Source organism: Chiroxiphia lanceolata, chromosome 8, assembly GCF_009829145.1.
Source record: "Chiroxiphia lanceolata isolate bChiLan1 chromosome 8, bChiLan1.pri, whole genome shotgun sequence".
NCBI classification, from domain to species: Eukaryota; Metazoa; Chordata; class Aves; order Passeriformes; family Pipridae; genus Chiroxiphia; species Chiroxiphia lanceolata.
This window is the reverse complement of record NC_045644.1, coordinates 11,219,461-11,242,915: the sequence shown is the minus strand read 5'-3', so window position 1 is coordinate 11,242,915 and position 23,455 is coordinate 11,219,461. Positions and strand designations below refer to the sequence as shown.

Here is a 23,455-nt window from a genome sequence, read left to right as displayed (position 1 = left end):
TCTTATATTCCCATTTTCACATTCCAGATATTTACAGTCCTTCTCTTTGGGAAATTGCTGTGGACTATTTCAAGTTCTGATTCACAAAGAAGGAGATATTTAATTAAAAGAGATATTTAAGTAAAGTCACCATTCCCAAATATGATGTTGCTCAACTATCCAAAAAAAAAAAAAAAACGGACAGCAAAGGCAAAATGTCTCTTGTCACATTGTTGTGTTTGAGCATGAAGCTCATTGACCTTAAATGTATCTTCTGAGGGCTATGGAAAGGTGAGCAGGTACAGGAATCATTCTGTAGGGAAACGGAGAGGGACAAATGGACAACTCTAGTGATTGCACTGTCACCCCTGAAATATGAGGACTTTTTATGCCTCCACAAATGAATGCTGTTGAGCGAGATCAGAGGCTGATCTGTCATCAACCACCGGACCTCTGCGTAATGATTAACTCCCAGCTCATCTAAATAAAACCTTGAAATGAAACATCTCCTTTGGGCATTCAGAGAGGGAGAAACAACTCAGCTAATTAGACATACTTGCCACAGCAGCTAATCAGCATACCTACCTCCATCCCAGCTACTGGTACCAGCTGGGGAATTATTTCAAAATTAACCAGGGAATTAAGAAACCACACCTTTGGACCTAATGGAATAGGAATCTTTGGCTGACAGAGCAAAAAATGCAGGAAATGAAGTAGCTGCTAAGAGTAAAGCTTGCTTTAGAAAATTAGGAGTGAAGACAGGCAAGTCACACAAGAAGTGATTCTTGTGAAAATTGATAGATCATCTGATTTGCAGTACTGGGGACAACTGAGTAGTAGTCTACTTTAGGGGAAGCACTAGTAAGAAAACATAATCAATTAATCCCAGAAAGTCAGCCTAGAGTGCAGCAAATGACAGCACTGGAGCATGAACAATATGTAAATCACATTTACCTCCTGCCTGGCGACAGGGACTAGATGTCTGTTCTCTACCTCCAGACAAACTCAGTCCTAGTCTGTTATTTCAATTAATGGAACAGGCTTTTTATGCTGAATGAAGACATTATTACTTGTCTACTCTATGACACTGACAGAAAAGTAACACTAACAGTGCATCTTCCTTACTGTACCACCAGGCATTAACTCAGCTGACAGTGCTGACAAGTCCTGTCTGATTTAGAGGCTGGTAAGTTCAGCAACTTGAGTGTAACTACCTTAGTTTTGCAGGACTCTGTCAGTAGAAGAGTTATGCTGCCAGTCCTGTTCCTTCAAGGAATCTAAGCCTCTTGGCTCTGTAAATCAGGAGCAGCAAGCTTGGGCCTTATAACAGGACTACTGCCAGTTCATAATCTGAGCAGATGAGATTCATCTCCCATAGGTCTCTGCCACAGCTGTACACAGCTACAGCCACACACCGGGCATAGCTGGTGACTTAAAAACCAGTACAACCACCTGCACCCACTACACAGAACCACAGAGCAAGAGAGAGGCCATGGCACCCTGCTGCAGAAAAGCAGGAGCCAGGCTTGGTCAGGAAAGTGTAACAGCTACTGTGGAATGCCTGACAGTTTTTTTTTCCTTTTTGTCTCCCAGAGAGGGCACAGTGATCCAAATAACACATAGCAAGGACAACAGCCTCAGCTGACCATTGATCAAACTTACCCACCCACATCCATTTGATCTCTGACACAGCACAGCAGCTGCCGATCAGATATTAGAAAGAAAAAAAAAAAAAAGTCCTTTAGCCTTAGTCGGATTCTTTCTTAGAATTTACCTCTGCCTTAGCATCTCCAATCCCTTGGACAATAAGCTTATTCATACTACTGAGGCAACTGACTTTTATTCTCCACAGAGCCCTCTGGGTTCATTAATCTCTCTTATTAACTTTAGCCCCTATTCACACATTTCAAATCTCTCCTAGGAATCAGATGCCAACAGCACAAACTTACTCCTCCAGGAATTAGGGCAGCAACCTGTGAGTCACTGGCTGATGTGCCAGCAACACTTCCTTCCCCACTGCACTGGGGTCACCTGTTTGCTGTATCCAGCCAAATCACGAGATACTCTGGAACAGCTGTAGTGCAAGGACTGCATTCATAGGAGTTACGTTACTGGTAGGTGCCCAAACAAACAGAAAGGAGCATACCATTTTACAAATACCAATTCAAAAGAACTTTGTGTTCTTATAGATGGTAGAGAAAAGACAAAACAAAACAGAACACAAAAGTTCTGTCTTTTCGGATAGGTAAAACTGAAAATGAGCCTGACCCAAACCTTACTGAAATCTGAAAGCCTTTCCAAAGACTTAATGACAGGTGAATCTGCATAATTATCCTATATAATTACGTAAAAGCCTGTGAGAGGCTTAGTGATTGAGAAGACAAATGTTTATGACATCTGCATTCAGTAAAGTTGTGGACTCTTGTGTGATGTTTCATAAGAAAATATAAATGTATTATTTAACTTTCAGAGCAAGACTTAAAACTTCTTGAAACTAACAAAGAAAATGTCAAAATCAGGGAGGCCAGAGAAGCAGCATTTCAGAAAGGAAAGGAAGGGACAAACCTACGTGGGAGGACAGGATGACAATGCCCAGTGGAATACTGTCAAAGCACGTACATGATGACTACCAAGTGTAGGCCAAATACACATGTAAATTAAGGCTCTAAGGCATCTGAGATGTTGCTGATTCACTCGGCATCCTCTACCCCTTCCTAGATGAATTTGACCTCCTTAGGTGCAGCCAAAAGACATCAGTTCCCATGCAAAATAAAACAGGTGCCAAAAGCAATGGAATTATCCAGCCGGACTGAGACCACATATCTCGTGTATTTTCCCTACGTGCCAGATTAAGCTATGACCTTTTTGTGTTTTGCAAATTTAGAGAAAACCCACCGTCGAGAATAGGTCCTTAAAGTTACTAACACAGGTTTCAATGCTCAATCTTTAAGAGAGAGGGGGAATTTCTGCATAAGGGCAAATAGACACTGAATGTTGGTGTCATCCTATGCAAGACAATACCTCCAGCCCCTGAGGGTAATGCTGGCAATAACTGCATGATTCTCCCTGTCCGCAACTTTCCTCTCCATCAGTGAAAAGCTATTTTGCAGCCAGTAGAGGCTGACCCATCCCATCAGATGGTTAACTTCTAGACCTTACAGAAGGCAATGCTGCCTTTCATATTTTGTTCTTAGAATAGAGAAGACACAGCTTGCTAAAATTTTATTTCCCTCTCCTTTTTCCTTTCTGACCAAGATTTCTACAGGTACTTTTGCAGCAGCTCTTACTCACAGGAAGTCAGATCTATCAAACAGGGAAGGAGAAGGTAAATTCGATTCTCTACATCACGTTCAACCAGAAGAAGGCAGGGCAGTCACTACTAAGTTCTTTCAGAAAATTAAATTAGCAAGCCAATGAATTTCCCATTGTAGGTTTAGGCCCACAAATTAAATAGGAATAACTGATATTCTGAATCACATGTCCCAAGCAAATGGTTCTTTAGAGTCAGGGTCGTTGCCACTCTTCTGAAGAGAAAAATTTCTGAGGTGGTAGGACAATCTAGCCAGCCTGCAAGCAATACAGAGCTGAAGATCATCCAAAACCACCACTACTTTATTCTTCTATGCTTCCATTCTCTAGTAAGTACCATGATGAAAATTTACACAGCACAAGTTTACTGAAGAGCCAGAATTTTTCCTAACTACTTAATGGACCTTTCCAAAGTTATCCCTATTGTTTTCTCCATTCATTAAAAGGATAAGGCAATGCTTATATACCAATCAGTAGAACTCATGGACACTGTTCTCCAACTGCCATAAAGGCTAAAGGCTACACACAAGTGAAATTTTATGTCATTTATTCTTTTTTCACTTCCACAGGGTACTCTATTGAACATACTGAGCAACCACTTCATTTTAGAAGATAAAATACAGCTGAGTGAGTTTGCCTTCATCACACAGTAGGACTTCACATATATAAAGAGGTGTAGGAAAAAGAAACTGGATGGCTAAAGGGACAGAAAAAATTCTAACTTCTCAAGTGCTAATTAAGCTCTCTGCAGCTGACACAGGCCAACCTGGTACTTTTCAGCTGTCCACCATTCTGGATGCTAAAAGTTTGTATTAGTTTAAATGATGGTTACATTCTGAGAACAGAAAATAACCCACACAAAAACACAGCCACCAAGGGCTACTAAATACCTCTACTAAACACTTAATATTTTATAAAGTCGTTGAGCCATAAGTCAGTATTAGCTGAAAGGCTACGTTAGAAAACTAACAGACATGTCTTGGCCTTGTTCTTATAACCTGTTGTTTTTATTTGCTGCAGGTTCCCATTGAAGATACTCAGCCAAGTGGATCTTCGGTTTAATCCAAAATAACCCTCTGTGCAACTGAAATGGACCTTCCTTATTCAACGATAAATTCTTACTGACTTGATGAGTTTACTTATAATAAGAAAGGCTAGAGTTCTAGTTACTATAACGAGTAAATAACCTCGAACCTTCTGTCAGTTAAATGAGACACAGTTGGATTTTGGATTTGGTTTGGGGGTAAGTTGCAACATGTAGCTCCTCTGCATAATAATTCTAGATCTTTCATTTTCTTCAATACCAAACTAAACCCCACATTTTTTTTCCTTTTTTGTAGAGCACTAACCAGCATTCCTGGAGTTATTGCACATCAGAGATAATCCACACACACAAACAAGGCTATTATATCTCTATACGTGTTCTTTTCATGCCAATTCAACAGAAATTCTGCAAATTAACAGGCCCTGTTTATTCTGAGAGGTTTATTCCATCTTCTTTCTAGACCAATTGACTCAGCATGTTTCTTCTGAAACAAAAAATAGCAACTAAATATAAAAGAATCCAACTGCCAAACTCAATGCTTTTATAATTACATTAATAGAGGGGCCAAACAATGCATTTATAATTATTACAATACTGACCACTATTTTCTAATGGGACATAGATTGAATAGACTTTATAGCTACACTAACTGTATTTTCAACCGTCTTTTCTGTTTACTTTGAATTTTGGTGATGCCAAAAAACTAAGGTGTAACAGCAGCCATCAAAATTTTTACCAATAGTAAAAAGAAAAGCCTAAGAAGAAGGGTGATGCTGCTTTTACATCAGTGGCCAGAAGTAATTTCTGGAGCTAGTGGAAAGTGGTGCCATTTCACTCAGGTCAATGAATTAAACACCAGTTTCTACAAGCAGAAGGGCTGACTCCTCATGAAGCTCTTCTCACTTAACCGTGTCTAATCTTCTTTGCTCCAAAAGTCAAATTTCCTCCCCCATCTCTTATCAGTATTTGTCACCGTTTACTCAGCCTGAGCAATCATTTGCCCACCTTATTCCGCCATTAATATTTTCTTCCTTTTGTTACACCTCCCAAGTCACTAATAGACAACAAACTTGGTTCACTTGCCATTTTAAGCATTTGCTATATGCATGGTCTTAGGGGGATGTTTCAGATCTGTTTAATTTTATGTCTATCCTTTAATTCAATTCAGCATTTCAGTTAGTCTTGTGCAGAATTGGATAATTTGAAATGAATTAATGCAAAATATTCATCTTTGCAAAAGGAAAGTGATCCAACTTGGTTATGAGATGAAACTATATCACGAAAGTAACATTTCCAGTAAGCACCTGTACCTATACAGAGTTCTACCACAACATCAAGTGGGCATCATGTGTGAGAGTGTAAGTTCATTTATCTCTTTACCCTGTCTCTGCTGATGGTTAACAATAGATATCTGTGTAAGACCTTGGGAAGCATGAATTAGTATTTTCTCTACTCTCCCAGTCTTCAGCAGTTGGGATTCTTTGCCTTTCTGGGCCACAGATGCCATCCCAAGATTGTTTCTGGAGCATAGAAGCTTCCTAAACAGTGTAATGCACTGTTGCACTTTGCATTTCTTGTTTATTTCTGCCCAGAAATCCCATCCTGGGTAGAGTTTTATTGAAAATTGTATGCGACATCAGTATCTTAAATATTTCAGAGTTCTAATTTCTTTAAAAATTCAACCCCTGGCTTCTTAGCTTACACAGTCATTGATCAAATAAGAGCATTTCTGCCTTTTCACAACTGGACATGAAGTCCAGCTCTTTCCCTATTCCAGCTCCTACGCACTGTCCAATCACAGCTCTTTCTCTATGCTGTAGGTAGATATTACATAGTCCTGTAAGTACAACCCTCAGCCCTTGTCCTACTATTATCCTTTGCTGAACTAAAATAAATTTTTTCAAGTGAGCTCTGCTTACTAAGTCATCCATTTGCTCACTGTGATTACCTCAGGTCTCGTTTTGATTCACTACCCTGCCTGTCTTCAAACTTGGAAATTACACCAGATTTATTACCAGACTAATGGCAAAGATGCCCTATATCATTGCACCTGGAACAAACCTTCCAGAATGTCATTAGAAATATCTTGCCAGGAGAGGATTTCTTGCAGATGACTTGATTCACATGAATTTGCTGATTCTTGATTATGCTTAACCAAATATTTCACTATCAAATAGCTGCAAACCCATACAGCGATAGCACACAAATCTCCCAACCACAGCCAGTATCCTGTTTTCTGAATCATGCAGCTCTCTCATATCACAATAAGTTCATTCATACTCCTGCTCACTCAGATCACAAACTGGGCTGATTAACTCACAAAGAAACACTAAATAAGAAGTAGAATCCCTGTTCTGAATCCAGGGCCCTTTTGCTCCAATCAAACAAATTACTGTGTTGAGGAAGAAAAGTCAGGAGACTGAAAATAACTCCTCCAAGTCTCTCCTTAAGGCAGCATTTGGCTTCCAAGCACTGTTGTGTATCATCTTAATAAAGCACTTGGGAAATAAATCAAAGGCTATTAAAACACTTGTGACATCACACTTGCTTCTTTGAGTAACATCCACGTCTTGAATTTACAGTACATGTATGCTGAGTAGCTGGTGGACTGTAAAGAAAAAAAAAAAGTGTATTGGCTTCTTTCTTCTTTGGCTTCTGTACCAGAGATAAAGTCTGCTGGGATTGTAATGAGCTTTTCTTACAAAAGAGTTAGCATTGTGAAAGCTGTTAACATACAGAGAGAGATTACAAAGAATAAAACCATTTACCTTTGAAAAGGGAATACTTAGAGGAAAATTTACTGAGGTCTTTGCGTTTCTTTCTTACTGCTTTCATCGTGACTAGCCTCTAAATTTTATGCTGCCTCATAACAAGAGAGCACATCGTCACTCGAGCATTGGCAGGGAAGCGAAGAGAAATTATATTTCTACAATGCCTGTAGTCAGGGCACACTGCTCACAGGCAAAGGAGGTCAGAGTCTTGCAAACCACAGATGCGCTTACTAGAAAGGGCCAACAGTCTATAATTGATATAACTTACATTTTTAACTAGATATTAAAGTTAATATGGCAAGTCATCAAAACTCATGTTTTGGGGCATAAACTGATTTCTGTAGCAGAATAAGAAATACAAATTATCCCAAAGGTAGTAAGCTTATTGAGAGTTTAACACTGATAAGAGCCTGGAGGTAGGCTAGAGGAAAAAAAAGCAAAAAAACTCTAGCAAGGAAAGCTCATTTTGAGGAAGAACTGTGGAAAAACTTCACATTCTTACCTACTCCACAGTATGATGTTGCTTTCACTTAAGCTGTGCTACCACAGAGTAAGGAGAAAAAAAGGCTCTAGTACTGCCTCGCTTACCTCCCAGAAAACACAAGAACAGAGGAGATGAGAAGTTACAAATACAACTGGGGGAAAAAAGATTGTTTCATATATTCATAAAGAAACAAGTATTACAAATGAGTGCATTAAAATTTCATGTTGCTGCTACCTCTAGAGCTTCTCCCATCTAGTAGTTCTTACCAGCAAGGGCACACAGGCCATGGTCATATCTTCTGTGTTCATTTTCTTTCCTTGGAAAGAGAACTGACTGTTTAAAAGGAATGGTTTTGATTCTCATTTCTTACCCTTTTGCAAAGATTAACCTCTGTTCAGGCAAAATCCAAACTAACATTGTCATACATTGACTCAAAGATGACAATCCATACAAGAGTTTCTCAAGGTTCTGTTAGGTATTGGAAGAGAACATAGCAGAAGTTTGGCTCGGTAAGGCATAGATCAAATATCTGTCAGGCTTCAGCTACAGATGAAGACTGTAGGCTTATGCAGCTGTGTTTCTGTTCTCACTCTTCCAGGACTGGGTTTTATTAGCCAGCTTCATCCAAATCTCTCAGTTCATTTACTGCAGATGGGCAGGTAACATAACCCCATTAACTCATACATGCAGTGGTGAAGAAGCTGGCCTAAAGCTATAGGTAGGAAGGCTAGGACTCACACCTGTCTTCCTCATTCCACAGCTCTAAACAGAAGATCTGTTGCTTCCTACAACAGAAAGGACAGAAATAAAGGAGATCAAAAATGTGTGAGTTTCAGCCTCTTAGATTGATCCTTTGGAGCAGAGACAGCTTGAGATAATGTAAATACACACAAACGCTCAGTAAGAAAACAGTGACTTGTTGGTACAGCACAAGGAGAGCTTAGACCTGCCTACAGATTCCTTTTATTCTGCTGTATTACTGAAGGGTAATTAAACAGATCTAGTTCTATCAGGAGAAGTTCTGGCCTCCTATTTCCCTTTTAGCTTATTTGAAAAAGGTTATGTATTCAAATATAAAAAAAAATGCTGGCCTAATTTTGATTTCAGTCCCTTTTCCCCCAGAGGTTTCAAGGTCCATAAGACTGGCAACTGAGTGCTGTGCAAATTTTAAAGCCTGCAGCTTAAGCAAATTCTCTCAGAAGCACTAGACACGCAGTCACAGCCTGCTGGGGAAGACTGGCAGCTTTTAATCAGTGACAAGGAACCTACCATCTCCTTAGACTGCCTTCCAGTGACTGTGTCCTTTCCACCCAGCTTTGTTTCTCCCTTATATATGGGAAATACCTGGTTCCTGATTAACTCTGAGGGAGTGCTTGCTTTCTTCCTCTTCTGCCATAGAAGAGAGAGCATCTTTGTGGCATCATGACTATGAAAAACACCTCCAGTTTTACCAACAGTAAATAGTAACAGAACAGAAAGTTGGGTGGTTTTTTTGTTTTGGTTTGGTTTTTTTTAATGCTGGACAGTGTAATCATTAATCATGTAAGCCAATGGCCAACATTCAGCTGGTTTGCAGCAAAGCCAGTCTCAAGAATCTGCTTGGCCTGACCAGGGCTGTGATCTGAACCTTAGCCTTCAGTGTGACAAAGCATCTACATACTCAGTTCATGGAGATATCCACCCCATTCTTATTCCCCTTCCATCCTACCCTAATTTGTCTTTGCAGCCAAGATACTTTAAGCAATTAAGAAAAAGCTCTCAGGAAGCAAGTGTGAAGAATCTGCGGTTGGGTTTTCCCATGTTTACAGCAATGTGAGCTATTCAATTCTCTCTTCACTACAAAAAAACCCAGGAAATGGGGCTTTCTTCCACCACAGAAAAGCTGAGGTTCTGAGCAACCACCCAACTCCAGCAGCTCAGGCTTGAAGGAAAACCAGAAGAAAACTATTGGGAACATATACACAGATATGTATATAGAGTCATAAAATACAGCAGTAAAAAGTACATTAGTAGAACAAACAACACTCTTTCTGCACAAATTTTGCCTTGGAGGGAGATCGGATATCAGTCTCTATCTCTCCTCATGAAGTCACTTAATGAACAATACATGTGGTGTTTCTCAATTTCTATTACTTTTCAACTCAGCATCTCTCATAGATACACTATCTATCCAGATGAAAAGAGATTTTATCTTCATACCCAACTACACAGCACACAGTAAAATGCATGCTAGGGAAATCCATGCAACTTCCTGACAGAAGAAACTCATTTGGGGAATAGGGAAAAATAATGGGCAAAAGGAAGGCATTTTACCTCCCACTACCATGCAAAAGCACTGCATCAGTTTAGACTGCATTACAATTGACATTCATAATCAACAGGACACGTCCTCCTCTACCACTTAATGCATCTCACCAGTGAAATTCCTCGGTGCAGTAGCAGTGGGAAGCTGATAGAACGGATAGAAAAGTTCCTGAATCCCCCCACGCCTCCTTCAAGCCTATATAAGGGGAAGTCAAGATGCAAATTAATTCCTGGCTCACCAGGAATCAAGTGTCCCTCATGTTGTCTCTGTCATACAAGTACAAACTTTCTCAGTGCTGAGTACACAGAAGCCATCATGGTACATCCTAATGACAGGAGACAAAATTAACCTTCCTTGCCCTAGTTGCTCCAGTGACCTGCACAGTATTCACTAGCAATTCTGTGCACACACACAGGTCTGTGGTCTCACCCAGTAGCCCTCAGCCTTCCTAAAGGACTCTGTGCCTTCCTGATGAACAGCTCATGCATTGGTGTCCCACTTTACACACACAGAGCCGTCCACAAAGACCACTGTACTCCAAGGCACAGAAGCCACTGGCAGAATCACACCCAAAAGTGGGCTTTGCTATCATTATTGAAGGCACAAATTGATTAATTGTAGGCTTTATTTCTCCTCTTCAGTTTTGTCCAACTATTATTTGGTAGGTTAGAGAAATCAAAAAAAAAAAAAAAAGAGGACACTTCCAAGCTAGCCACTATTTTTTGGATTAAATGGTATTCAGTTTCTGCTGCGTAACATACTATTGATATATCTTATGCATTTTTACAGCACATAGTTTCCAGGTGCTTCACTAAGTCCTTCATAAGAGACCTAATGACACATGCCTGGCCCCTTCTGCAGTAACAATAAACTGTAAATGTTTGCGTGGATAATTCCCAAGGTGGAGATGCAGAAATATTCTGGGCCTGGATCTGAAGATCTTAGAGTTCAGATCTCAAGCTAGTATTAGGCACTAAAGCAGATTAGCTTTTTGTTAACCCAAGCTCAGCCCCAAAGACACTTTTCCTTTTTGTGATTAGCAGCAGTTAAATCCCTATGAAGAGATAAGTACAATTTTACCCAGATCTGCAAAAGGAAGAATGATTGCATAGACATGAAGGAATGGAAGTATCAGAACATAAAGGGTGTTCTGATTTCTGTTTATGAACTGGTAACTATTGTGTTATTTTTCCTCTTAGATATCAGCTCCAGTCTAGTTTGTCTGCAGTTATTACACATCCACAACAGACGGATGAACCTCATGGACCAGAACTAGAGATAGTTCTGTTATGTTTTATCAATATCATTTGCACAAACAGGGACGGTCTAGGAAAGAGATATGTAAGTTCATCATCTAATTTACAGAATAGGAAAGAAAAACTGCATTTAAACACTGTATGTCCGTAAAACGGCATGAATGTAGTGCATTTGTTATTTACAGTATATTGCTAATATATGTTGCATTAATATTCATTATCTTGATTTACATGTTTCTTTCATGCGGAAAATGGATTTGAGTCCTTTCTGATTTACTTGATAACACTCCTACATTTCATGACTGGCTGCAACAGAGAACACATTTCTAATACGCTTAATAAATTTACATCATCATTAGTGCAGAATATTTTATCCACACAGACCAGGGAATAAGCAGCACAGCACTAAATCCACAATCAAATCTGATCATTTAAAATATCAGGGTATGATTCTTCAAGCTATGTAAAGGCAGAACTTACATAAGATTGATTAAATAAACACATATATGACAAAAAATGCAATAGTTTTACTGGCTCTTATTCCTCAGGGAACATAAAAGTCTGGTAACATTCAATAAAATTTCATTTTCCTGCCGAACTAGGATCTATTTAACCATCTGCTGTGAGTTGTTTCCTAGGTAGGTCTTTTTTGGCTTTTTGAGTGCACTTTTTGTTTGATTAGTTGGCAATCCCCATACCCGCCCCTCCAGCTTTATTTGAGCTGGTTTTGATAACACGAAAAACATCCCAGAGACAGAAGACTTGACTGCGGTAGAAGTTTTTATTTCTGTTAGTCACCAGGGTAAAATGAGCCCCTTTGTGTAAAAACTTGATAGCTATAGGAACTATTAGGTCCCTAGGGGTCCTGATGGCTGAACAGTGTGTCCCATCACAGAAAAAAAGGCTGCACTGAGCTCCACACACAGTGCATAAAATCCATGTTCTAAGCCCACTTCCAGTGCAAGCAGATCTCCCGCTGCGATCAAACCATAAAAAGATACTGCTTCCTACACAAATAGCTGAGTGTGCAAACTCATTCTTCCCTTCCCCCAGATGCCCTCCAGCATCTATACACAGAGCAGATAGAGGTTGCTATGTTTGCAGGAGAGAAAATGAAAAAAAGAATCAAACTAAAAGACACAAGGAAATGTCATTGTTACAATTTCACTAAATGCCCATAGGAGATAATGTGGCAGCATTTATCAAGCTCTGATATTCATTTAAGAAAAGTGACTTACACTGAGCAACTGGAGCACTGTATTTATAGATAAAAGCATTTCAAATAGTCCTTTTCAAGTTCCTTTTTCCCACGAAACTGCTGGTTAAAATGTGCTTAATGAAGCTTTCCTTCCCCTCACTTTGTCAGTTCCTCTCATATGGATTTGCTTCTCCTACCTACTTCAGCTAAAAAACCCTAATCTGCTGTTGCAGAGCAGACTGTGTCACTAAGCCACACATTATGACCTTATTAGTGTGGTTCAGCAGGTAGAAAATAAATGTGAGTTGAGAACAGTCAATCTGCAAAACAGAAGTAAGGACCCAGCATAAAAGTTCCAGAAGAACAATGACTGTATTAACAGGCATATCCTGGAAATTCCCCTCAAAGGAAGTAAGCAAATACAGACAAACTCTTAAGTGTCCTGGTGCAATAACTCTCTAGTCCAGAGAAGAAAATCTCCGCAAACACATCAATAATTCTGAACATGACAAAAGTGAGAAAGGGCATTCTTACGTAGCAAGGAGCCAGAAAATTGCAGAAACATTAGTATGGGAGGTTTCAAAGCACCTACAGTATTTATAACCACATGGCTGGGGTAAACTCACAGCCAAGAACTTTCCAGCAATGGGATTCAAGGGAGAGAAAGATGTCTAACAGAGACCATCTGGCTAGTATCATAGAATGGTTTGGGTTGGAAGGGACCTTGAAGATCACATAGTTCCAACTCTCCTGCCCACCCACTAGACCAGCTTGCTCAAAGACCTATTCACCTCAGCCTTGAATACTTCACAGGATGAGACATCCACAACTTCTGTGGGCAACCTGTTCCAGTGTCTCACCACCCTCACAGTAAAGAATTTCTTCCTAATATCTAACCTATATCTACTCTCAGTTTAAAGCCGTTCTCCCTCGTCCTACCACATTACAAGTTTGTGTTCAGATATGATCCTCAATCTCTCTTCCTGAGGCTCCTATCCCTAGAGCAACTGCAAGAGGAAAGAACACATTCCAGTTTCTCCACTGCTTCTTTTCATTATCTAACATACTAATAATAACCTATCTTACACAATAAGTGTTTTCACCAACACACTCCCATACACAATGACGCTTAGGGGACTACCCAACATACAGGCACAATACAAGGGTACTTAGACCTTAGTACCAAGTACCTTGGTCTACCTGAGCCCAATATCTTGTCTCTAGCAGTGTCTGAGAGTAGGACAGTGAATTCTTTATTTCATTAAGTTATCTCATGGAATAAATGAAGGTTACTGATTCTTCTCTGGATTACATACCCCATTTACCCATCTTGAAAGGACAGTTCCAGGCTGATTTGCAGTGGTGGTGTTAGAAGGAGCAGATGAGTAAACTGATGGACAGTAGTTCCAGGTTAAACAAAAAGGTCATGTAAAATCTAGAGATAGATCCACTCTAAGCTTTCCAGGAAGGAAAAAAAAATAGCAACTCTTCAAAATTCCTGCTTTACACAGGGAAAATTAAATCTAGATCTATAGGAGGCAAAAGTATTTTTCAGCATCCTTGAGATTTCTTCATGGCATATGTGCTGAAGCTTTCTTACTGCAGAAACCAGGAGTGGTGAAGGACAGGTTGGAAGGGATAAACTCTCCTGATTGGGGGAGGTCAGAGGTCAGGCACAGTATTGGAGTGTCAAGAGTATCACCAACTTCCAGAACTAAAACAGCAACAGATCACATTGTAGAATGCTCTCACACTAAGCAAACTCTACATCTTCCTACTTCCTGGCTGAGAACAGAAGTTTAATTACTGTTATTTCTATACGAAGTTCCATGAAATTACTGATTACTGCCCAAATACAGAGCAATAAGAAGGCAAAGAGGTGAATGGTAGCACTCATGGCTTGTCAGCTTCTCAAGGCCCTGAAAGTGTCCTGCACAAACACCTTTCCAGAGCACCATATTTACACAAACAGAAAAAGATTAGTCCTCCCCACAGCTGTCTACAGTTCATGGATACCCTATACACTATTCTGATATTTTTATTTATTTGAAACGTAAGCTTATCTTATTCCAGTGGTAAAAAACATCTTCTCCTAACTCTCACAGCTTAATCCTCTTTGTGATCTGAGAGATATCTATGAGAGGAAGAGAAATAAATCCAATACACTCAGTTAATTGCTCAGTGACAGATAATCTTTTTTCCTCCATTTTCGTCCTCTTCTATAAAAAGAATAGCAAAAAGTAAATAAAAAGCCCTCAACTAAAACTGTGGAAAAAATCTGCTGAGAGGATAATGGTATAATTGAAGTCAGGCACAGCCTGATGCAAAATTTCATTTACCAGGTACAGTTGCAGCACCTCACTTGCCATCCAAAGCTCACTGAGCACAGAGCCTTAACTCTCTAGTAGATAATACAGATTCTCTCCATCTCTTTTCTCTTACTGTATTTCATCTCTTCATGTCTGTCACCAGTGGTCTTTTAATTCATCAGTAGTTTTGGAAGGACGATCTCCATCTGTTAGCATTGCAGCCAACTGCAGTTGTAACTCCAGTAGTTAAACTGGCTGAAAAATTACAAAGAAATGTCATCCTAGCAGGTTCTAGTGTGTTTATAAAGACGACAGATTCATATACTTCAGGCAATGGCATAGTTGGGTTATAGGTGGTTACAGTCTCATCAGTCATAAAACTGCTTAAGTCACCGAACTACACTTTCAAATGACAGATGTGCTTATAACCAGCTATCACATAAATGACTCGTGTCCGTGACATGCTTCTAAACAGCCTTTCATCATTCATCAGCCTTTTGAGAATGCACTCAGCACAGGAGGCAAGAGTGGTGTTTCTTTGTCATGTATTCAAGACAGATTCCACTTCAGCTGTGGGTACCTGCAGAACTACCTTTCTCCTCTAGCCTTCAGAAACAGAACTTCAGAAAGAAAACCAGACATGAGATCATGTTTTCTTCCATTCCCCAGAATGCCTAGAGGCATGAAATAAATTGCAAGATATGTTTCACCCCCTCTCTCAAACCTATTTTTTCCTATCCTTTTCAAACAAGTAGAGAGATTTAAATTAACATGTCACTTAAGCAGCCAGGAGGAACAACAGCTAATAACTTCTATCAGGTAAATAATAATATATGCCCATCTCACCATTTCTATTTATCACACTAAAAGCAGAGAAGCTGTCCTGGGATCTTCATAGGCATATTTATTAGTGACCTGAAGGCATGTCTACACAGTGAGCGGGGATCTAATAGCAGAGTTAGATTCAGGACAAAGCACACTGTGACCACCTAAGGCTTATATAAGGCAACAGGACTGAGGAAAATACAAGGAAGGGCACTGGCGGCTTCCAGGGCAGCCATGAGCACTGAAGAGCCAATCAAAGAGTAATGGAGCACTGCAAAGACAAGTATGTTTTTTCTGGCTCTCCTTCAACATTTCCCGGCCCAAAGCAATCACCCATGGATTCTGGATGGTTGGCCATACAACAGCAATCAAGTCCTGACATGTGACATATGCCAAGTGAAGTCTGATGGGTTCAAAGTAAGACAAGTTGTTCCTCAAATAATTTATGGAATTCCTTGCTCTAAGAATTTATGGAATTCTTTTCTCTTGCTCACAGGTACTAAAAATTTTAACACACTCTAAAAGATACTGAGAAAGTTAGCTCATGGAATATTAATCCCATGATATATATTAATATATATATATAAAAAAAATTATTCTGATCCTGATACACCTTACACTTAAGAATGAAGAAGGACCCCAACCTTAAAGCCTGAGAAGGAATGCTAGGAGAATATTAGGAGAAAGTGTCAGCTATGATGATAATTTTCATATAGTCTTTCATACAGACTGGTTCTTGGTAATAGGATACCAAGTTAGAGGAAACAATCAGGTTATTTTATGTTGTTAATCACATTCTGACATTAGGACTGCACTGTACTCACTAGCTCTAGGACTGCTACATTGCTAAGGCCCCAGCTATCTGCTACATCCTCCAGAGACACCCCCATGGTCCCTTCACTTTTAATCAGGGCAAAATTTTATGCCATTATGGAATGCCCCACAGAAACTAATTCTGAAACAGGTAACAGTGTAGGGTCAACAAGAATCATGTTTTCCACTCTGATGTGGCTATTTTCAGTCAGAGAACCGTATCTTAACACAATCCTGCACAATCACATAAGCAGATCTTCAGCACTGTCAGCAATGGGGAAGGAGGTGTCTTCACATGCTGAAAGGCTGTATCTTTCTCAATGACTAATGAAACAGAGATGAGTATTTCTCAGGGTGAAATGACCGATGCTAGTAAAAGGAAATAGAAACAGTATTTTTCATATTTATAAATATTCTTTTTTAAAACCACTGTGAAATTAAACAACCTAGCACAAACTCCCTTTATAAAACATTGCCAAAGCCACATGCCTGAGAGACCCTTTATGTGTGCACACACCACAGTAAAGACAAGGGAGTAGAAAGTCATAGCAGCAAGGTATATGAATGGATGAAAAAAATATTTATTCAACCCTGAAAAATACTAGTTTTTTGAGTGTTCCTGTTGTTGTTCAGAAAAAATCCTAGGAGTTTTGTGTTTCTTTAGGGTTTAGTTTTTCTGTCTTGGGTTTGGTTTTCCTGTTTGTTTGGTTTTGGTTTTGTTTCATTCCTTCAGGCCAGTGGGCAAAGCAATTGCAGTGGGCAAAGCCTGAGTTCAGAATATACTTCATGTCAATCCCTCCTCTGTCATTCTCTTAAAACCTGCTCAGTTCCTTGAACAAAAAGGTTATTTGTTCTATTTCCGTACCAAAAATCTTCCTTGGTGAAGAAAACCCCTTTCCCATGCAAGCTTATCAAAACAAGGTCATTCTAACCAGAAGTTTCAGTTTCAAATACCCAAAGTTTTCTTCTACTATGACAGTAGCCTATTCACCTCCATCAGTGACCTGCATACAAAACCCCTGAACTTCCCACCAAAGTTTCACAGACGACACCCTAAGAAAACCTCCCTTTCATCCATTACAGCTCATAAAAGTAACACGAGGGACAGGTAAAGTAAACACTTCTTAGATTCCTTCTTCAGAGAAGCAAAAAGAGGCACCATTTGCTTGCATTGAATCCAAGTAACAGCTCTAAGAAATTGTTCACGGCCTACCTCCTTCCTTTGGTTCATAGAGTACATGATACACTTTGAAATCATGAAGGTATTGAAACATTCCCTATAAATCAATCTAGCAGTCAAGTGGAAATCAATTATCTAGTACTAATACCATCAGTTCTAGTCAACAGACATTGAATACTCACTCTTAGGTATTTCCCCAGTCTTAGCAGTACTGGCTTTTCATAAGGATCATTTGGGCAGACAGCCATGAGATCCTTCATTATAAACAAGAACTTTAGGTTGTTAAATTTTCCCAAAATTAAACAAATTGGCTGATTTCGATCTGAATAAGACAGAGAAGGGTAAATCAAATGACAGTATATCCATGAAGTACCTTATCTAGCTGAAACAAGACAATCAGACTTCAGCCTCTTTGTCCTTGAATATGAAAGAAATGGGAGAAAGAAATGCCTTCCAACGCATTTAAAGAAATCCAATTAAATTCAATAAAAGAACTGCATCAGGCTCTTCCTATTTAAGTAAGGTGATAATTATTAACTCAATTTATCTCCATACCTCCAAAGAGAGCTCTCTGTGATGCTTCCCAGGTTGTAGTCATACAGCTTTGTCAGAATTAGAATCACCTGAAGGCAAAAGAAGAAATCATGATTAGTCTCAAACAATTACAATCTCACAGAACTGAAATAACCCCGGAGAGGGCTTAGAATTCTTTTAATGGGTGCTTAACATAATTGAATGAATTGTTAAAAGCATTTGCCTAAACTGACATGGAAAGAATTTGCAGAGGTGTACCTTTAGCCAATTGGACCTTTTCTCATTCAGCTCCTCTGCATGTTATCACTACCAGGTTCTTCCCTCAACCCCCGGGGGCAGTGGGAAGGAGCTGAAATACCAAAGTTTCAGGATACAAGATGAGATCTTGTATGCAGTAGAAATAGTGAATATTTTCTGCTCTGTTTCACAGGCATTGAAGCTGCTGACTTTTTTCACAGCTGTGGTGCACTGACCTGCCTCCAGTCAAACTCTAGTTTGTAGCAGATGACATGACACAAACAAATGATCACCAGTTTTGACTCGGGAGACTCAGACTGGACATCAAGAAAAATCTCAGTTGGGAAAACAGTTCAACACTGGGACAGACTACCCAGAACATGGGTAAAGTCTCCATCCCTATTGTTTTTTTAAGACCTGGCTAGACAAAGTCATGGCTGACCTGACCTGCAGCTGGTGATAACCATGCTTGGACTAAGAGGTTGAACTGGGGACCTCCAAATATCTCTAACAACCAATGTTTCTATGACTTCAGTGAAAAGTTTTAGATTTATTCAGAATGGAAGTGTTTCCAAGTTTAGAACTTTTATCAGCTCTTTTGATAAACAGCCTTTCCCTCCTGCCAAAACAGACACTTCTAGAATAAAATTATTGTACTATGAAGAGGAATGCAATTTTAGCAAAAAGCATTTTGAGCAAAACATTTCAGCCTGCTCTTCTGTTAATATCTTCAAAAAATAATTTCTGACTTTCAAGATGTTGGGTTCCTTTAAGAAGACCTACATTTGGGACAAACTACCAGACCATTACTATTGCTACTAATTTATTTTGCATGTCTCCCTAAGAGATCGCTGTATATCTTATCCTCCTCCCTATCCCATTAAAACCGCAGTAAATTAGAGTCCCAACACTTATCTGACAAAACTCTGATCTATATATCTCTTACATATATATCTCTGATCTATATATCTCAGTCTGGGTTCCTAAGAAACGAGGCACACAGACACACATCCCCCCTGCTCCCTTGGTAAAATTGCCAACTTCAACACTTTTGTCAGAGCAACAAAGGACTGTAGGAAATTCAGTGCCTATCTGCCCAATGCTGCCTATCAGCTGGCACCAACATGGCAGAGGAATCACCACATAGCTGCTTGCACTAGGGGAAGAACAGACCTCACCATTGCCTTTTCCAAAGCCAAAAGCCCTTCTATATCTTACACACTGATAGCCCTAAAACAGCCACAGCGGGAATTGTCTCTTTCCAATATGCTCAGCATATGAGACGGCAGAAAAAGCTGATGTGGGAGCTGAGGGCATAAGCGGGCACACAGTGCTATAGAGGAAGGTATAGGGGACAGAAGACACACATTCTGACAGACATCTGTTTCTACAGCACAACTCTTGAATCTCTCGTAGTACAAAGAAAGGCTGCCCAAAGCACTTCCTATCTGCATGAACACACGTGAGGTGCGGCTCATGGGGAAATTTACACAACAGCCATGATCCCCCTCTGCTCCCCAGGGCACCCTGACATGGACATCCCCTGCGCTCCCCAAAACCCCACTGCTGTCCAGGAGGTGTTTTCCCCTCTCCTGGCAGGTCCCACTTTGAAGAGGCAGCCAAGGTGTGAAGCGCCAGCCGCCTGCCGAGGCATCAGATGGCCAGGCTGTAGAGGGCACATATGGTTCACCAAGGCTCATACCAATTAGCGCTTTGTAAGTGCTAAATCTCAATCACCACCCTCCGAGGAATGCTTATCAATGACAGCAGGGCAGCTGTCTGTTCCAGATACAGAACTGTGCCGCTGCCATCCCTCACAGCACCCTCTGAATGGGTCTGTAAATCCCCTACTTGGCAAACAAATAAAAATCAAGGGGGGAGACAAACTCCTTGTGTGCATAAAACCTTTCTGAATAACAACTCGCCCAATGAAAGGTAGCAGTGGACTCCATGATGTGCAGTGCCAGCCTGCTTGCAGACACTCTGTGGGAGTTGTACATACCCTCAGCTTTGAGCCTCCCTTGGACCTGCAAAGCAGCCATACAGTTGCTTGTATGTCTTTCCAAGTCTTGTTTTCTTCTCTTGTCCCTCTCTTGCTGCACTTGCCAGAGGTACCAGAGATGCAAATGACTAACGAATGTTTCCCCTAATTAATATTTTGACATCTGGCAATTTTAGAAGCAGACCTGAAGATAACAGGTATAGAAATTGGGAAGAATAAACAGGAAAAACAGTGTGATTTTCTCCCTGTTCTTTGCCACTAGCTGATGTAATCTTGGGGAAGACCATACCAGAATCAAGAAACACTTCCCCCAACTGTAAAATACAGGAATTAGAATCAGACTAATTTTATTTTATGCAATACTAAAATTAGCAGTGTGTAATTACTGGTGATGACTAGACTGAGAATTATTTTTCATAAAATACTCAGATTTTTACTTTTTCCCAACTGAAAATTTACAAATCTAAAACAAACACGAAAGAAAATTCCATTGAGATTTTTAATCTTGTCACTTGAGGGTGAAAAAATATTGCAACTGACATCCCAAAATAAATATGAAATAACAAAAAATTAAAAGTGCCAATATGAGAAATCAAAATATTTATCTTTCAGAGAGTAGAAATGTCTCTTTTGTTCTTTTTTCTTCCTCCAGAAATTTCAGTAAAACCCACACAATCTTAAAGTTCTGCAGCTCCCTTGAAATTGTTGGGGGGAAAAAGCCAGCTGCATTCCAACATAATTATTTTTTATATAGCTCTAGCAATCCTTCTGCAGAGGCATCCTTGGACCCATCCAAATATACATCTTAATTGTTGACTAGCTACATCAAGAATCCTAAGCAATATTCCTATATCCTGACTTCGTAGTAAATTTAGGATTAGATCTTAGCATTTAAGATTTCCAAGCTAATATATATATTTGACACCATGCTGTGGTGAACATATGCACCCATTTAGATATCTCCACTTGGTGCAGATACCCTATTTCAAGAATGCTTAGGAGCTCTTCTAGTAGAAGCTTTTTCATTTTTGAGAATCTGTATCAACTCCCAAATGTCTTAAAGATTATCCTTAGTTTCAGCAGTCTCCTTGTGTCATTTACTGTTGTTCAAATACCAGTAGCAGACCTGCTCAAACATATATGTAGAGAACAAACAGATCATTGGGCAGAAAATTAGTTATTTCTGATGTAGAGGTCAGTATTCTCTTTTCCCCTTTGTAATGATACTTGAATAACCTACATAAGGCCATGGTTTTGGATATATTTACTTTTTCAGAAAACATTTTTCTCCTTTGCTGTTCTCATTTCTTTGTTATTTAGCTTGCAAAGGTTAGTTCATGTTTAAGATTGTTTCTTTTTCTTTTTTTCCCCGCCCTCTGTGGTTGTCACTGTGTAGTTCTGAGGAACCTAATGAACAGAGACATGCATATTATATTGTTCTAAATGTCAGAGGAGGGGCTGTGAAGAAGCTCAGTAATGAAATGAAAAACATTGTCTCGCCTTTTCCTTATTTCTTGCTTTGTTTTTGTTTTCTGGAACCATGTGTTTTTCTCCTTTACCACTTACCAGTCAATGCAAGCTAACAAGAGCAAGAAGCAAAAAGCAGGCAAAGGAGAAATACAATGAAAAGGAGCTGAAAATCCAGCATTATGCTAGCTCTGCTATGAACACAGATAACCCTTCCTATTCCAAAGAAATAACAGACTTCAGGAAGTCTGTTATTCATTAGGATCAGCAATTGAAGTGGATTATTCTGCCACAGCAGCTGGGACAGAGAAGGAGACACAAAACTTTATCACTTCTGCATTGATAGCTCAGATTAAAAGGCACATGATCCTGGGTTTTACCACATCCCCAGTGAGCACACCTACCAAGAGATATAGCACTAAAAATGTTTTCAGTTACTCATAAAAAGTAGAAAAGCCCCAGCAGGCAGGAAACAGATAGAAGCCTTGGTGGGTTGGCACAGCCACATGAAAGAAAACAGACTGTCAAAAGAGGTGCTTAAACCTGGCTCACCCATCTGCCAAAGGAAACCAGCTCCAAATGGCTGTTCTAGGAAGAACAGGGTATTTGCACTTTGTACACCATCAAGTTTTATTTCAAACTAAGACAGCATTTTCAAGGAAAACACACTTTGTTAAACACTCCTGACCTGTGATTGCTTTTTAAGAATTGGGATGTGAGGGTCTACCTATAGGATTCAAAACAGCAATCAGTGAGTGGCTAGGCAGAAGAGGCTGCTCTGCAAACTTGCCAGTTTAGGTCCTAGCAGGGTCTTTGCTATTGCAGGAGAAATTCTAGGGTAAACATGGCTAAACTTTTCCCACGCCTACCTTGGCTCATGATCAACTGATCCATGCTATCTCACCGTACACTTCTTTGTATTTCTGACCCAGGCTTAGAACTGGCTTACATCTTTCTCTTGACCCTGTTCTCAATTGCTCTGCAAACGCATCTAGGAAGCTCCCCCAGGGTATCAGCCAGAGTTTGTCCTTTACTGCAGTACTAGCTCCAAAGGATTACATTTAAACTGACTTTTCGCCCCTGGCAAAAGATATTGCATTTGATCAAACAGTGCTGAACTAGCTGGTCAGGAAGGTAGTGAATGGAAGTCTGCATGCTGCTGCTGATCAGCTTCATAACATATCGGGAAGGAAGCGATAAGCTGCACTCTGTGGCTGTGTAACTCACCTGCTGTTAATAATGTGGGGCCAGAAAGCAAGCCAGCCCACACTGCCACAGCTACACAGAAATCAGCACCCGAGACAACTAATAGCACACTAGGTCAGGGATCTGTAACACTCCACAGTACTCACTGACAACTGCAAATTTACCCCTGGGAATGCTACCTGAGCACTGCGTTAAAAGATGTCTGTTCTTATGCAAGCTCAGCTAAACAAGGATGTGGACTGCAACAATCATTGTGTTCCAGGTTTGATCACAATCACTAAAGACCCACTACACAAAGTGGTCTGTGATAATCCAATTTCATTTACACTGACAGTTCACCTTGGATATGTTTTATCAGTTTAATTCTCACCACCACCCCCAGGTCCCCTCTGCAAATGCTTTCCACCTTATACAGCACAAGGTACTAAATTCATACCAATGACTTGCAGAGCTCTGCAGTGACAAGAGATTTTTCCAACAGAACGCCACAATCAAATTTCTAAAGGTGTTCACTATAACTTTTTGGGCTCTGAAT

General features: G+C 39.9%; 1 protein-coding gene across 7 annotated transcripts in view; it reads right to left on the bottom strand.

The window, feature by feature from the left end:
* LOC116790290 (VPS10 domain-containing receptor SorCS1-like) overlaps positions 1–23,455 on the bottom strand; it is a 271,838-nt gene that overhangs the window by 166,424 nt on the left and 81,959 nt on the right. For 3 of the 7 annotated variants that reach the window (XM_032695113.1, XM_032695116.1, XM_032695118.1), the window contains exons 1-2: positions 8,858–8,929; positions 7,959–8,056 (exon numbers count right to left, since the gene is read on the bottom strand). In XM_032695113.1, the coding sequence (XP_032551004.1) occupies positions 7,959–8,056; positions 8,858–8,860 (101 nt within the window). In that variant the 5' untranslated portion in view covers positions 8,861–8,929. The other 4 variants (XM_032695112.1, XM_032695117.1, XM_032695115.1 and 1 more) reach the window with 3 other exon arrangements.